Source organism: Ovis canadensis, chromosome 6 (assembly GCF_042477335.2).
Source record: "Ovis canadensis isolate MfBH-ARS-UI-01 breed Bighorn chromosome 6, ARS-UI_OviCan_v2, whole genome shotgun sequence".
In the NCBI taxonomy this organism is placed as follows: Eukaryota; Metazoa; Chordata; class Mammalia; order Artiodactyla; family Bovidae; genus Ovis; species Ovis canadensis.
The window spans coordinates 107,090,773-107,107,808 of record NC_091250.1 but is presented as its reverse complement, the minus strand read 5'-3'; the positions used below and the strand labels follow the sequence as shown (position 1 = coordinate 107,107,808).

At 34.4% G+C, this 17,036-nt stretch overlaps 1 protein-coding gene across 9 annotated transcripts in view; it reads left to right on the top strand.

The window, feature by feature from the left end:
• G3BP2 (G3BP stress granule assembly factor 2) overlaps window positions 1–16,781 on the top strand; it is an 88,585-nt gene extending 71,804 nt beyond the window's left edge. For 5 of the 9 annotated variants that reach the window (XM_069594384.1, XM_069594387.1, XM_069594386.1 and 2 more), the window contains 10 exons: window positions 1,987–2,068; window positions 2,786–2,959; window positions 3,404–3,494; window positions 4,376–4,478; window positions 4,998–5,178; window positions 6,163–6,261; window positions 10,566–10,668; window positions 11,909–12,037; window positions 13,365–13,483; window positions 13,813–16,781. In XM_069594384.1, the coding sequence (XP_069450485.1) occupies window positions 1,987–2,068; window positions 2,786–2,959; window positions 3,404–3,494; window positions 4,376–4,478; window positions 4,998–5,178; window positions 6,163–6,261; window positions 10,566–10,668; window positions 11,909–12,037; window positions 13,365–13,483; window positions 13,813–14,085 (1,354 nt within the window). In that variant the 3' untranslated portion in view covers window positions 14,086–16,781. The remainder of the gene's footprint in view (window positions 1–1,986; window positions 2,069–2,785; window positions 2,960–3,403; window positions 3,495–4,375; window positions 4,479–4,997; window positions 5,179–6,162; window positions 6,262–10,565; window positions 10,669–11,908; window positions 12,038–13,364; window positions 13,484–13,812) is intronic. The other 4 variants (XM_069594389.1, XM_069594391.1, XM_069594388.1 and 1 more) reach the window with 1 other exon arrangement.
• Window positions 16,782–17,036: the final 255 nt, after the last annotated feature.

The following is a 17,036-nucleotide window of genomic DNA, read 5'->3' as shown; positions in this document are numbered from 1 at the left end:
TAAGAAAAACACTTATCAGATCCCATTATATAACACATTCACATCTGTACACACACTTAACATACACAATTACATAGTCTGGTATTTTATGTTTCTTCCTTTTTTTAAACTACAGACTTGACCAGCTAATGGGTTCTAGTCTTGATGGGAATCACAGGTTAAGTTTTTCGTTTGGTTTTTGTGTGGTTTTTAAAAGTTCTCTATAGCAGTGTTAGGAAATGAATCAGTTAATTGATTTCATTTGTGAAAATTCCTTCAGATTGATTCACAAGAAAATATTCCTTTGTGAGATGGCGACAGTAGCCTTATTTACTAGTTTGGCAAGACATGTATAAGCTTACTTTTTTCCAGAGATGGAAATGAAATTGATTTATATTATGAGTAGTATTTATCATTTTTGTTCTACCTGTTGTATTTTTTAGTAGGTCAAAGATAAGTGAAACCTTTGTTGTAGAACACCCTAGCCAGATGAGTTAAGGATAAGTATGTCATTGCCGCATTGCATGGGAAAGAATGTTAAAGGACTTTTCTCTTTGATATATAGGTTCTCTTTATAAATGTGCTGGGCATTCTAAAGTTCTATTTTGCATTGTGCCCTGCCATTGTTAAGCATGTGTGTAATACTCCCTATGTTATTCCAGGAGACATTTTCAGATAACTGACACTGCCCCCCCAAAAAATGAATCAGTACTTGTACATTTTTATGATTATAAAAATAAAAACATTCCTGTTGACAGTATATGTGAGTTTGAGGGAGAATGGAATTATTAAGGCTTTTCATTATCTGAAATTTTATCTTCACTGTGTAGGTATTAGCATTTTTAACTTTTTCTTAAGTTTGTTTAAAATTTTTCAGTTACTAACACTGTAGTGCATATCCTTACATGTGCGTTTTTGGGCATCTTTCTAGTTGTTTCCTTAGGATAACTTCCTAGAAATAGAACTGTTAAATCAAAGGTATAATTTTCTCTAAAGCTTTTCTTATTCACACTTAACGGCCAAATTGTCCAAATGATAACTGTATACATGCTTGCCAGTAGTACATGAGAGAGAACAGTGTAAACATTAAAAAAAAAATATGGGTAGTGGTTAAAAGCATGGACTCTGGAGCCAGCTGCTCTGACTTGATAGGTGTGTAACATTTGAGGAGTTAATTTAACCTCTTCTGAACTTCAGTTTGTTCATTTAGATAACAGTACTTAGGTTAGTCCTGAGGTTGTTAGGAGACTAGAATGAATCAATATATGTGTAGTGCACTGAGAAAGTTGTTTGTCATAGAGGAAGTCTTCCATGATTTATTGCAATAGGAGCTGAGTTCTCTTTATGAAAAAATTATTTTGCATATTTGATAACCTTAATTTAGGAAGATCTCCTAGTTGTGTTAATACCAGAGAAACACTATAATTTGTCATGTACATAAGAGCAGTATAAAAGTATTGAGAAATTAGATGCTAAAATAATATATATATATTTTAAACTTGATCTCTGAATTATTTCAATTAATTTAAATCTAAACTTTTAACCTTAGCCTTTGGAATTAGTAGTCATTTGGAACTCTTAGTAGAATGAATGTTAAATAGTATCTGATTCTAAACAGATCTAAACAACTAAGTTTTTATATTTGACAAAAATGGGTAAATAAATAGCATCTGTATTTAGAATATTTTGAATGTCTCATTTTCCCACTTAACAGCATATAGATACAGTAAGATGAGAATAGCTAAAGACAGCATAACTAATAGCCACGCACACTAAGAATTCTATGTCATTGCTCATTTAATCCTTATAGTAACTCTGTGGAGAAGTTACTCTTGTTCCAAGTTACCAAGGAAAGTGAACTTGAAGACTGTAAGTCTCAAGGTTACACAGCTAATAAATGACAGAGCCAGACCTGGAAACTAGCTCTGCTTAATAGCGGGATTCTACTCCCTCTTAGATTTCTTTCACTTCATAACTTAATGTTAATCATTATCAATGCTTTTACAGGTTTTATGGCAGGAATTCTTCTTATGTTCATGGTGGAGTAGATGCTAGTGGAAAGCCCCAGGAGGCTGTCTATGGCCAAAATGTAAGTGTCAATTTCATATACATTTAAGATTATTTTAACCTATTTAAACTTACTTTAACTTGTTTAAGTTAAGATTATTTTATTTAAGTTAAGTTAGAGATTTGGAAAATAGCCTTCTTGTGCCCATGGATTTCTTCTTGACTGTAATTGGTTAGCTGTGCTAAAATTTATGTTGCAATACTTGTCAAATGTGCTTTGAGTTCTTATAAACATTGATTTTGTAGGAAGCACAGTATTAACATTGGCATGGATACAAAAGAGAATATGGGACATTTTTATATCACTGGTGTATTTTCTACCTGAAACAGTTGAGACAGTGTATAACATTTATAGAAATGTGGGCTAAACCTTATGTTACAGGAATGAATAGAAATATATTCCTTATGACTGTGTAGAGGATGTGGGATTTCAGCTAGTCTCTGAATTATAGGATTGGCCTTACCAAACAAGAGGAAATTGAAGGAAGAAATGCAGACAAGCAGTAAAGTAAAACCACGTGTGAGGTCATGTAGTAGTCAACATAGTTTATGGAGCATGGGTCTGTCAGTAATGCATAGCGTGGCGGAATGGATTCAAATGAGGCAGAGAGATTAAGCAGTTAGAATTCTAGAGTTGTGAGGAAATCGGTGGAAGTCTGTAGTATTGAATAGGTAACCTAGTATTAAAAAGGTAATGCAATATCATGAGTTTGTATTTCCTTCCTACCTTCTAATAAAGGATATACACCACAAAGTATTATCTCTGAACTTCAGTGAATGTCATACTAAAATTCGTCACGTGGATGCTCATGCAACCTTGAGTGATGGAGTAGTGGTCCAGGTCATGGGTTTGCTGTCTAACAGTGGACAACCAGAGAGGAAGTTTATGCAAACCTTTGTTCTGGCTCCTGAAGTAAGTTTTCGTTTCAATTAATTTTCATTTATGTGATTTCATTTTGCAGTTAACTAGTTGCTGGAAGTGGCTAGAGTTTCCTCTTACAGGTATAGATATGCATGTAGCTGTTTTTGAGAAATCTGTGTTGGACCTGTTCGTTTTTTGAACTTTCTGTGCTTTGACCATTGAGCAGAAAAAAACGAGATCCTGATACAAATGTGCAAACAGATGATTAAGATTACAGAAGTAATATTAAAAGTGTGTTAATAGTTTGAAAGTAGTCATTTCTTGAGTTTAAGTATTCTGCAATTTTCTTCATATTAACATTATAGCATGTTAAGCTTTGGAAAATTATATTTAGTCTATATATTATTTCTGTATTAAAATAAAAACTTTATTCTCTTTATGTCATACCATGTTTATGGGTATTTATGGAGTATTTGGGGTGTTTTTTTTTTATAGGGATCTGTTCCAAATAAGTTTTATGTTCACAATGATATGTTTCGTTATGAAGATGAAGTATTTGGTGATTCTGAACCAGAACTTGATGAAGGTGAGGTTACTTTCAAGATACAAGGGTTTTGTTGGTATCAGTACTCTTTAATAACATGTAAAGTGTGAAACTTACAGAAATTTGACTCTGTAACTGAGTCAAAGCCCCTTTGCTCCTTTTTGTTCTTTTTTTTTGGTTTGTTTAAAAAACAGATGTTCTTTATATGAAATTATATAAAAATCATACACAGAAAGTAGAAAAAAAATCTCCCTCAATGTCATCTCTATAGATAACCAAGAATTTGGTGCCTACTACAGAATTTTGTTATATTCTATACCAACTGATACTTTCCTAAAAGTGGAAGTAGCTGATTCAAAGCTAGGCCTTTTTTTCATCTAATTTATCTTTGTTAGCTGTTGATATTTTTTTGTCTGTACCATAATTATTTAATCTTCTATTGACGTACATCAGCTTGTTTCTTATTCTCTGTCATTATTGCTTCATTGAATTAATGTGGCAAAGGAAACTGAGTTATGACTTTAAGACCATTTTTTCTGGGGACTTTGCTGATGGTCCAGTGACTAAGACTCCGCACTCCCAATGCTGGGGGCCTGAGTTTGATCCCTGGTCAGGGAACTAGAACCCACGTGCTGCAACTAAGATATGGCACAGCCAAATAAATAAATATATATTTTTTTAAAGACCATTTTTTCCTACTCTTTCCTTTTCTTACTAATAGATCTTTTTAAAAAATAGTGTAATTCCAAACTTCTTCTTGCTTGCTCTTTTTTAAGAGAACAAGGAATATTAAGTGCCTTTGTACTTTCAAGAAACACGCTATTTTTAAACTATTTTATGATTTCTTTGAACATTAAAAATATATATATGAAATTGTATATTAAGCCTCTTAATAAAAGATGTGGTGTATTATGTGTTGTCAGAATCAGAAGATGAAGTAGAGGAAGAACAAGAGGAAAGACAACCGTCTCCAGAACCTGTGCAGGAGAATGCTAACAGTGGTTACTATGAAGCTCACCCTGTGACGTAAGAATAGTGCTTGCAAGGCCACCTTTGGCCTAAACTATTCATATCATGTAGTTGCAAGTGGTTTTTGTTCCTAGAATTGTTGCTGAAAGTAAATTCTTGATAAAGCTATGTAGCCAGTGCCTGAGTATTTACCATGTATATGCAAGAAATTTGGAAAGCATTCTTAACGTTTAATTCAAAAATCGAATGTGGGTTTGACCTAAAACTGATCACTTGCCAATAATGTGTACTGTTTGGAACAACACAGAGTACGCATTTTATTTTTTAAATAATGGGTTTTCCTTATTTCCTAATAGTACTAAAGTAAACATGTTGAGTAATCCAGTTTTTACATTTAGGTTAAAGAAATGCTGCTTGAGAGTATTGTTCCTTCTGCCTTCTGGTTCTTAATGAACTTTGCTTCAAAACAGTGTATATTACTTGTTCTGCCCATTAATTAGAGAAATGCTGAATTTTCTCCTATTTGAGTTGATCATTTCACTCCTGCTGAAAAGTGAACAAAATGTTTTGTTGTAGTAATGGCATAGAGGAGCCTTTAGAAGAATCCTCGCATGAACCTGAACCTGAGCCTGAATCTGAAACAAAGACTGAAGAGCTGAAACCTCCAGTGGAGGAGAAGAACTTGGAAGAGTTAGAGGAGAAGTCTGCTTCTCCTCCGCCTGCTGAACCTGTTTCTCTGCCACAGGAACCACCAAAGGTTAGATCAGAGGAACTCTTTAGACCCGTAACATCACGCTTTCATACAGTGCCGTTAATGAAGCATGACTTTTGTTCTGTTGTGTTAATTGCTGAATAGTAAACTGTGCTTTTTTATGTGTATGAAAGAAGCTGTGGGGTTTTTTTTTGTAATTCTGAGGAAATCATATTTCACCCCCTAAAAAACACCCCTCAGAATAAAATTTAAGATTGATTCTTATCTGTGTGCAGTGTTTAGTACCATACATGAAATTATTCGAGTCCATGTAATAAAGCCAAGTGTTGCTCTTCCATTCTGTATTAAGTCCTCTACACACGGATGCAAATAGGAGTCATGCAGTTTCCCAAGTTAAAACAAATTGGCCTATTGTTAAAACAAGTGATAACGTGTGCTATTTCTGGTTTAAATGGGAACAATTTCCTTACTACACCAAACTGTCTTGGAAAGATGAGTGATACCCATAGTGTTTCATTTAAACCTACCTAAAACATCTTTTATCTTTCTGTAAAGTAGGTATATTTGGGTAGTGAGAGGAGGAGATTGCTTGTTCTATTTGTGAATGTCTGTTAAAGTTTCCAGCTAGTACTCTCTTCTTTCCTGTCCTTCCTCTCTCCCCTTAGCGCCATCACAACACCTTATCTTCCCCCCAAAAGGGGAAATAAATTGATTCTATTAGGTTCTTATTTTTCTAGCATGTGTAGTTGTTAGTGGTTTTGCTTGCCACTTGCTCATCTACTTAGAGCATATAGGAACTTGCTTGTGGATTTATTTAGTAGTTCAGACAAACAGTCATTATCTTGCATAATGAGATTTTGAAACCTGGCACATAGACTGGCATGTGTGTGTGTGCCTTTCTTTTTAGGAGTCCTCCAATATAGAGCAATAGTTTAGAAATGAAAAGAAAATATATATTTGGAAGTTTCCCTATAGGAATGTTGGTGGTTTTCCATGATTAGTAGTCTAGGTTTGTTGCATTTCCTGCAGGCTTTCTCCTGGGCTTCAGTGACCAGTAAAAACCTGCCTCCTAGTGGCACTGTTTCTTCCTCTGGAATTCCACCCCATGTTAAAGCACCAGTCTCACAGGTAACCAATCTGTGAACACATTGGATTGTATCCTTGTTACATTGCCAATTGCTTATCTTTTTCATACTTTTTAAAATGAGTCAATCAGAAATTATGGATTAAATATACAGAAAAATTGTATTAAATGTCAGTTGCACCCACTTTAAATGCCAGATCTCCATTCATCATCTGTATAGGTGGTATTTGGGGTATGGGTGTGTGAAATACAGATTTAGTTAGTTTTAACAATATATATTGTCATTTAAAAGCCTTCTTAAAATAACCAAAAAACTCCTTTTTATAAGTTTAAAATATCATTTAGCAAAAATATTAGGGAAGAAATTTGAAAGCCACAGAGTAGTATGGCATTATAAAGAATCGTTGTTTTTTTAAAACAGAAAACTTAAAAAAAAAAAAAAACAAAAACACTGCCTAAGCTCTCAGTCTGTAAGTGGTTCATACTGTTTAATTGAAGCCTGTACCAACTTATGACTGTAGTGTTCACCTTAACTGATCATTCTAGTATTCTACCTTTTGTCTGTCATCTTACCCACCTCAGAGCTTTCAAAAACATTGAAAAATAAAGACACTGGCTACCTAATGTGTTCATTAGATACACTTTAGAGTTAACCAAATTCTAAAGTAAATAGGCACAGTTAAAGGGTGTCCAGTACTTCTCCTACATTTTGAGTCAAGCTTCATTCCGGTATAAAATTTACATGTAAAATGGTTAGTGCACATAAAATTGTGTTTATACACTTCTTTTTGTGCTCTAAACATTGAAACTGTGAGATTTCAGAAGTAGCTAGGAATTATTAGGCAGTCTGCCTGGTGTTGGTACACATAATTAGCTATGTAATAGAATACGTGGCCTTGTGGTAGCTTTTTTTTTTTTTCAGCTAGATATTCAGGAAATACTGAGTAATTACCTCAGAACACAAACTAGAAGTCTGTCTTAATGAAGATAATTATTTTGCCAAGTACCGATTGTACTTTTCTACCCATCTGAAGACTCAATAAGTGATTTTCTGAATTTTCTTTTGGAATTCTTGGTTTCTTACCAGATTTGTGTTTGGAATCTTTTGAATTATTACTTGAATTTCAGAGAGTTGGCTACATTTATTTTAAACTTAGTGCTTTGTTAAAAGTTAGAGTAACTAATGCCTATTATGCCTTTAGTCTGGCACCACACATTGTGCAAAGTACTTATTTATTCTTACCTAATCCTACAACCACCTTGTGAGAATGGTTACTATTATTATTCCTGTTTCACAGACAAGTAAATTGAGACCTCGAGTACTTCACCTAAGGTCAGACAGCTATATAAATAAAATAGCAGGGCTTCGAATTCATGCAGTTGGATACCCATGCAAGCCTGTAGGTTTCTTCAGCCCTTGCAGGGCAGTGTGTCTCTGTTTACATCAAAGAAGAGGAGTGCTATATCTAAGTCATGTCTGTATATTACATTATATTAGATCCTAGCCTTTTGTCTAGAGAAATAAAATTTTAAGAAAAAAAAAATAAGGGTAAGAGACTGGATTGTGTTTTAATAACCTATCCCCTTATTAAGACAAAATTTTAAACATTTATAATATAAACTTTAAGTTTGTGATCTCATTAAGCTGTATAAGAATGGATTCATAATTGTTTTCCTTTTGATTTAATAAACCATTCAGTTTTATTTTGTCACTATGGTATAGTATCCATTTCCTTAACACTTAGAGCATAGATTATTAATAAAAGGCTTCCCAGGTGGTGCTAGTAGTAAAGAACCCGCCTGCCAATGCAGGAGACATAAGAGACATGGGTTCAATACCTGGGTCAGGAAGATCCCCTGGAGAAGGAAATGGCAACCCACTTTAGTATTCTTGCCTGGAGAATGCCATGGACAGAGGAGCCTGATGGGTTCCAGTCCATGGGGTCGCAGAGTCAGATATGACTGAAGTGACTTAGCACACATTAATAAAAGGAGAATTAAATGTAATTCCAAAGTATTGGTAGGCATGAATTTAGAAGTAGTTAGGTTATTTTCTTGGCAGATTTGTTGGAAGTTGATTAGTTCATTTAAATAGCTTTTGTTTGGTTGAAGTACACATTAGTTGTGGTTTTACCTGCTGTTACTGAGTTGATTTGATGGTTTCATTTTTATTTCATATTCTGTTTACTTTCATTTGTGGAATTTGTCATGTGAGCACACTTTCTGGTTGCATGGAATCAATTTTCAGGCCTGAAGGTTGTATGTGGTTGTCTCAGTTACTTTATCTCCTTGGAACAAAAAGTTTTCATGAAATTAATCCTAAAGAATTGTAAGTGCATAGTTGGCTTAGTTGACACATATTGAAAGAAATATTGATAGATTTTTTTTTGTCTCATATTTTTCTTGTACTGACATCAAATATCTAAAAAGTTGCTAAATTCATGTATGGGTTATTTGTAAGATGTTGGAACTTATTTAAACTTGTGTTTTTAATATTAAATCCTTAAAGGATAATAAGAACTTTTTTGTTTTGCTACTTGTAGTTATTTTTGTTTTGGTTATCTTTTGAAAAGAATCTGAATCAGTCAGCTAGAATTCTTTTTCTTGGATTGAATGAATTGAGGTTTTTCTAGATATTTAAATTAAAAAGTGTGATTTGCTTTGTTCCTTAAGTATTAGCTTCATCAAACTTTAGAAAATATCTGTTCTTTAATAAGGTTTTTTATTCATATTGTTCAAGTTGTGCTTTTAAGCCCTGCCCTCCTCAGTTGAAATTTCTAAATAACTTGCCTTTTCCAGGCACCACATCCATCAGATTATTATGTAGTCTTAAATTCTAAATACAGATAGCAGTGGTCTCAGGGCTGTAATGTTGGCTCCCTGGTCAGGCTAGAACATTCTCCTACAGGTTTTGAATTAGAGAACCAAATATAATTTAATTTGAAATGAACTATTAGTTACTGAACATCTGTGTCTAATAGCACTGTACTTGGTACTTTTTCTGGCATAGAAATAAGATATGGTCCTTGTAGGAATAAAAACACATAAATAATTTAAAATGCCTAAAAGAGTTAGACACTGAAAAATTTTTTTTTTTAGCTAAAAATTCTAGAACATGGGAAGCAACTTCATTTTGAGAGAAGTAGGAAATCTAGAAGAAAAATAACTGAGTGAGACAGGCAAATTTATTAAAGACTGCTAGGATAGGAAATAAATATACCTTTTGGTTACAGTGGGTGAAACAAGAAATTGTTTTTGGAAAAAACATAGCTCTTTGTATCAAAATTTGTCCTTGCAAATTATAGTATCCCAGTTATATAAACTATGAAAGAGTTTGAGCCACTCTTGGGCTGAGGTACTCAGAGGTGGTCAGCCATAAAGATAGCTAGTTTTCTGACTTGAGGACACATTCTCCATATTCCTGCTGAGTGTTTTCAGCATTCTTTGAAGGTGCAAATGTTTTCTCTCTTCCTTGGACCATAAATATTTGGGCAATAGACTGCCTGAAGAAGTTGGAAATACTGAAATGCCATGTATGAAGGAAAAGGTAATAGATGTAGATGTCATTTTATGTTTTTAACATAGTTATTTAATTACATGTATTTAATTTAGCAGTTAGAAACTTTTGGAGGGTAACTTAAAATGTATCTATTACTTCTCCTACCACCCTCAAGAAATAGTTAAGAAACATTGGGGTCAGTCCTTAAATAAATGCATACCTCTCTCATAAGGAAGAACAACAGGGAGCTAAAGGACATCTTTGACTGTTTGAGATGCTATAAACGTTCCTGTATTGTTTTTTGTGTGCATCTTAACTTTAAGGTAGTAGTTTTAGGTGCCAGCGTATACTAAATTTTATATTTTGAATTACCAAAATATTGATTTAAAAATTATTCATGATGTGGAGTTTATATGAGCACTAAATTTGAAGGGCAGCAAACTAGATAATTAGAAGTATGTATCATATATTCTTGTCTTCCAAAGATAAAGACGGCTGTTTATTTTGTATATGTATTTACATGAAATGGCTCATCTTGCATTTTTTACTTTTGTAGCAGTATCTGTCTCAATGTGGATGTAACTTTATTGAAAAAATATGGTTGTAAAAAACAGCTTATTATGAATTATAACCTAGAGTGAGAAAACAAAATTTACCCTACAGTCCTAGATTGGTACAGAATATCTTTATAAAAATTTATGTTTCACATATATAGGACATATATTAAAAATATTCTAGACTTAAAATTACCATAATGCCTGCTGGTGATTTGGTTGTTGCTTTAGTTTGGTTGTTTTTCTCCTGTGAATTGTGTTTCTTTGTAATGTGTTTTTTTCCTTTGTATTTTAGCCTAGAGTGGAAGCTAAACCAGAAGTTCAATCTCAGCCACCTCGTGTGCGTGAACAACGACCTAGAGAACGACCTGGTTTCCCTCCTAGAGGACCAAGACCAGGTGAGTCAGCCCCTCCTGTGATCTTCAGCAGTTAGCACTTGAAAAGTTAGAGAAAACTGAACTGAAAAAATTTTTTTTAATTATAATGTATTTTATATGCAAATCCTTTTAGTACCAAGTTGCTTAGAGGCTAAAGTAATCTGATATATATACAGCCTGGGTAAAACTAACTTTGAGGGGAAATTAGTTGACATGCCATAGAGACATGTATTTTGAAAATGTTAAGAGAATTTTGAGACACATTTTCTTTGGTTATTGTCACTGGTTCTAAGAATTCAAAACCGAGCTGCCAATAACCTACTCGCTTACTTAGCACTCTTATCTCTTCACAGATAAACAATAAGCACACCCTGATTCTTCTTATTTTGATTGTCTTAGGTATTAAGTAAGTTGCCATGATTTTTGACTTGTTTCCATTGTTAGCTAATATATGTAGAACCTATATTTGAATTCTATAAATATGTTTAGATTGCTTTCGGGAGGAGGTGGGAGACAGTATATACATCATATTTAGAAAATATACTTTTTTTAATAAAAAAAAGTGTGTTATTAAACCAGGAGTTATGGGAGCTGGGATTTATCCCAGCCTTGTCACTGAGTTTGTGATCTTGGGTAAGACCCTTAAATCATGACATTCTCTTAAACCATTCAGTTACTACACAAATTTTTTCTGTATGATGCCTTTCTTTATATGCCTCATTCTGTTCTTTGTGGTAGTGGGAGGATCATATAAGATTTTACATATGTATATATGAGCACCCTAAGGTGTATAAAAGGTTATATAAATGACAGTATTGCTGTTAAATTGACTGATTTGGCTATAATTTTATACAATAATCTTTTTATACAAGATTAATTTGTGAACTGTAAAGTACTAAACAAATATTTAGTACAAACATCTCACTGTATCTAAAATCAGTTTGGTGCCTGGGTGATGCAAGAGTTTGGTTAAGGAGAAATACTTGTACTGCTGATACTTGGCTTTCACATGATCAGACCAGTAGATCTAGAAGAAGGGACTTTAGCAATCTAGTCAATACCTTCCGGTAACACTTCGGTGTCATGTTGTTTTCTAACTAACCTGCTAATAATAGGCAGTTCCACAACTCAAAGGAGCTTATTATCTTATTAAACTAAAACAAGAATATCAAGTGTTGGGGTTTTTAACTTTCATTGCTTTGAACTAATTTTTATTATATGACATTGTAAACTTTAATATCTGCTCTGTTCCTCTTCTCAGGCAGAGGAGATATTGAACAGAATGAATCTGAGAACCGCAGAATAATTCGCTATCCAGATAGTCATCAACTCTTTGTTGGTAACTTGCCACATGATATTGATGAAAATGAACTAAAAGAGTTCTTCATGAGTAAGTGGTTTAGTTTGCTTTATGGTAAAATTAAGCAGGAGGTGAAGAGAATTTTTTTTCTAATCATAAGACTTATTCTTCTTGACGTTTATTTCAGAGAAAGCATTCTGTTGTTAATAATCAGGATTTTCACATAATATTATATTGCAGATAATTGACGGTAATGCCAAATATTTCTGACAACTATTTTGATTTGCTGTAGTTTCTAGAGTTAAAAAAAAAATTTTTTTTCTAGACTTTTCTTCCCCTTTGTTAGTTACCGATTATTTTTTTAAACTTTTTAGCTTGTATTGGGGTGTAGCCAATTAACAGTGTTATAGTTTCAGGTGAACAATGAAGGAACTCAGCCATACATATACATGTATCCATTCTCACTCAAGCTCCTTTCCCATCCAGGCTGCCACATGACATTGAGCAGAGTTGCATGTAGCTCTACAGTAGGTCCTTACTGGTTATCCATTTTAAATATAGCAGCGTGTACATGTTGATCCCAAGCTCCCTTAACTATCCCTTCCCTTTTATGTGTGCGCCCCGCCCCCCCCCGCCCCGCCTCCCCCGCCTCCCCCCCCCCCCCCCGCCCCGCCTCCTGAAACAATAAGTTCGTTCTCTGTGAGTCTTTTCTGTTTCATAAGTAAGTTCATTTGTGTTGTTTCTTTTTAGATTCCATGTATCATGTCATATGATATTTCTCCTTCTCAGTCTGACTTACCTCACTCAGTATGGCAATCTCTAGGTCCACCCATATTCCTGCAGATGGAATTATTTCATTCTTTTTAATGGCTTAGTAGTATTCTATTGTATATGTGTTCTACACTGAGGAGAGTTCTTTTTTCATAATACGATTTTTAAAAAAACATTTACGTCTGTACATAGTGTGTATCTCTAGGTACCGGTCACCTTTAATTGATCAGGAGTATAAGGTTATATCAGATGTTTCCCAGTGAGTGTACTTCGTGTTGATTGACCTGGTTCTGTAGAGGTTAGAAGAAAGAGCTGGGTGAATCAGTCTTAAATTTGGAAATGGGATTCATCCGGCAAATACAAATCTAATATAGAAAATAAAATTGTCTCTCTAAAATGTGTAGGTAACTTTTCCTTTTGAATGGACTGACAAAGATGCAGGGCAACAGAATAGGCTAGTTGTTGGCATGTTAAATGAATAACCTGTAAGAGTGAAAGTACCTTAATGCACTGGCTATAGCAGCTTGCAAGTTGTGTTTTGAAATGGATCAGGAAGAATGAGGTATTTTATTCTGAACAGTTAAAGTTACAAAATATTCTGTTAAAGTATTTTATTTTATCCTTTGTGTAATGTATATTTTCACAGGTTTTGGAAATGTTGTGGAACTTCGCATCAATACCAAGGGTGTTGGCGGAAAGCTTCCAAATTTTGGTTTTGTGGTTTTTGATGACTCTGAACCAGTTCAGAGAATCTTAATTGCAAAAGTAAGTGACTTAAATGGCATAATTGAATACCTTATTATTCCTGTTGTATTTAATGTGAATAAGTCTTTTTTAAATGGTACAGTTAAAAATAGTTTACTATGAACTAGTATTTATGCAAAGAATAAAGATATGTTAGTAATTTTAAAATTTGAGGTATGGGTCATTTTAAAATAAATGTGTTTGATTATTTACTCTGGTAAAGAAGGTTGGATATCGAGAATGGATTGCATATTGAGAATTTCGAAAGTTTTTTTTATGTTTTTCACTATTTCTTACACCACTGTTACCGTCTAACCTGCCCATGTACATTTTTTTCTTCCTTTTTAAAGCCAATTATGTTTCGAGGGGAAGTACGTTTAAATGTGGAAGAGAAAAAGACAAGAGCTGCCAGAGAGCGAGAAACTCGAGGTGGTGGTGATGACCGCCGGGATATTAGGCGCAGTGATCGAGGTCCTGGTGGTCCCCGGGGAATAGTGGGCGGTGGAATGATGCGCGACCGGGACGGAAGAGGACCCCCTCCGAGAGGTGGCATGGCACAGAAACTTGGCTCTGGGAGAGGAGCCGGGCAGATGGAAGGCCGCTTCACAGGACAGCGTCGCTGAGGCTCCACTGTTGGCAGAGTCTTGGCAGTGGTACATTATTCATCGTGTTTGCATTCTTGTTAATTTTTTTTTGGCTTTGGAATGTGACACAGCCTTTTTGATCATTTCTTTGATGTGAAAAGCATCTTTCGGTTATCAGTTAAATTGAGGTGGACATTATTTCCCCAATTTTACAACAGGATTCGCATTGTTAATTTATAAATCTAGACTTGGAGAATTAAGGACTGAGAAATGACTATATCTTAAACTGTCTACAACAAAGTGAACTTAAAAGGACATGCCCAACTGAATTCAGGTCCTTTGAGTCAAAAAAATCCTCTGCTGCACATTTTGTTTAAGTGTTACTGTTTCTGCCTATTATTGTTGGAAACACAAATAGTGCAATTTGTGCAATTGGAGAATCTTGCCTTTTTTTCTTGGCTCCCCCCAAAAATACAAACCAACAGAAACTTGTTATGCACTCATCAGAATGCACTAATGGGTACTCTGAACTCATTAACCTTGACATCTGCAACAGGAGGCAAGAGGGGAAAAAAATCTTTCATCTTTTTTTCCAGTAGAGCATAGTTTGTGAAATGATGAGGGCATTTTTACCTGCTTGCTGTGACCAGCGTGTGTACACATAAATCTTAACAAGACTACAAGTATATTCCAGAAGGAAGTCATTTAGTTATGAACGAAATAACAAAGATCAGAACTTCAAATGCTATGGTCTTGAATGTTAGACCAGATTTAGTAGCTCCATATCTAAGGTTTTTTTCTACCTGCCCCTCTTCAGTACAGGGATGGCTGGCTGCTCAACACACTCCTCCTCCCCCTTTTCCTTTCTTTAAGCTGTGTACAGTGAAAATTGTCTTTACTGTATTTTTGTTCTCTGGTAATGTAATACGCATGATGGTGCCTTCTATTAATACATCATTCCAGTCTTGCTGGTAATTTTGTACAGTATAGTGTATAAATTGCTGTGCTGCAAAGCCAAACAGCTGCAAAATGTTGAGAAATCATTGAAGTATATAAAAATTGCAGTATCTTTAAAATCAGTAAAATTGACTAGTATATTATTTACCTTGTTCTTCAGTTAACAACTTTGTGTTCTCTGTGGGAGGGAGTCTTGTGTGTTTGGGAGGCAGAGGGAAGGAGGAAGTCAGTTATTTGAGTCAAAGTCTCTTGTTGACTTTTCTCTTAGCCTGAAGGTGAACATTGAAGCGTATCACTTGAGAGGTGCTTGGAAAAGTCAGTCAACTTGATGTACATTGTTAGTGACCTTTTAAAAGCAGTCAGATTCCATAAATGGCACGTAAACCTAAAGTAAGGATACTGCAATTTTCAGAGAAAAAAGAACAGCAGCTCTTAAGTGTTTGCATTTTCTATTTGAGGGGGCAGGGAACTGTCATTCATTTTGCACAATTCTTGACCTGATGTCAGCACCCGAGTGGCTCTGAATTTAAGTCTGGGATGACATCTTTTATTTTTACATGAATCTCTAAACAATTCTGTGAGCAAAGTTTGTAGCTGCTGGATTATTGTCTGTCTTTATAGCAAGTTCCGGTAAACCACAAATATGACAAAGGATATCCGATTTTATGCTTGGAGTATTTGGTACCTACCAGTTTCTGATGTTTCAGGCCAGGAGTGGGGTAAATAAGTGTGACCACTTAAAGCTGCTTGTAGCATGGAAGACTTCTCCATTCTGTCTTAGTAAAAACAAACAAAAAATGCACTTGACATAATAGCAAACTGTTTCTTAATTATGAAACTGTTTGCTATTTAGTAAACTAGCAAATGATGCACATATTTTGTTTTCCATGTACTGGGCAATGTAAGTAAAATTAAGCCTGTCCCCTTTTTCCCCACCTTGAATGAGGTCTTCCATGTTCGAGGAAAAGTCTTGCACTATTGGATATATTTTGGGGACACAGATTTCTCAGTTTCCATTTTGGGGGGCTTAAGGATTTTTTTTCCTGTTTGAAATACATTTACGCTTTCTAATGTATAGTACTTGAAGTTCTTACAAGAAAATTACTTTTGAGTTTTGAAGCTTTTATTCAAACTGCTTTTAAATAAGTGGTTTCTTGTCAGTGTTTTTTTTTTTATATATAGCATATTGTTCCTCTTTCATTTCTTTCTCCTCCTTCATTTGATATATATATATGTAAAATTTTCAATCCAAGATATTGCCCTACCGCCCATGAAAACTGTTCTGGCACCAAAAGTAATGATAAATGTTAAGTGTAATAGAAAATTAAAGCAAAGAGCCATTCAGCTTCAGTCTTTACATACCATGAATAAAACTTTAAAACATCACATGGAGAAGTTTACATGGTGATTGTTCACCTGCAGTACTGTGGACTTTTAACATTTTGTCCCCTTTTCAGTGAACCAGAGTAAAAATATTCATCTACCGTAACTGTTATTTGCTGGGTTTTTTTATTGTTGTTGTTGTTTGTTTTTATTTTTTGGATGGTAATATTCTATTCTATCCTTATGACACTATTGCAACCAAATTGGCTTTACCATCTTGGCTTTAGTAGGTATAGAAGACAATGGATTACCATCTTTATTGCTGTAATGTGTTAAGCATTATATGCTAGTAGTATCTAGTTTAATTGTTTCAGGTGGAAAGTATTCTTTGAGTTTCCATTTTGAATGTGTTTGGACTAAACAAACAATAAACTACTGATGTCTGCAGCATTTTATTTATGTCCCTAATTTAATCTTTAGGTTTGTGTTCCGAAATATTTTCTCCCAGTTGCATTTCACACAGCCTCAGGAAATAAGGAATTGTTCTAACATCAACTGATGATTATTTGTGAAATTTGATATGTAAAATTATTTAAGACTTGGAACATAATTACTTGAACTGAGATAGATGCCAGTTCAGTTAGATAATTGGTAAACAAGATAGAGAATGTTAGATCAGAATAATAAGTAGTGAGGAAGGTGAGAAGCAG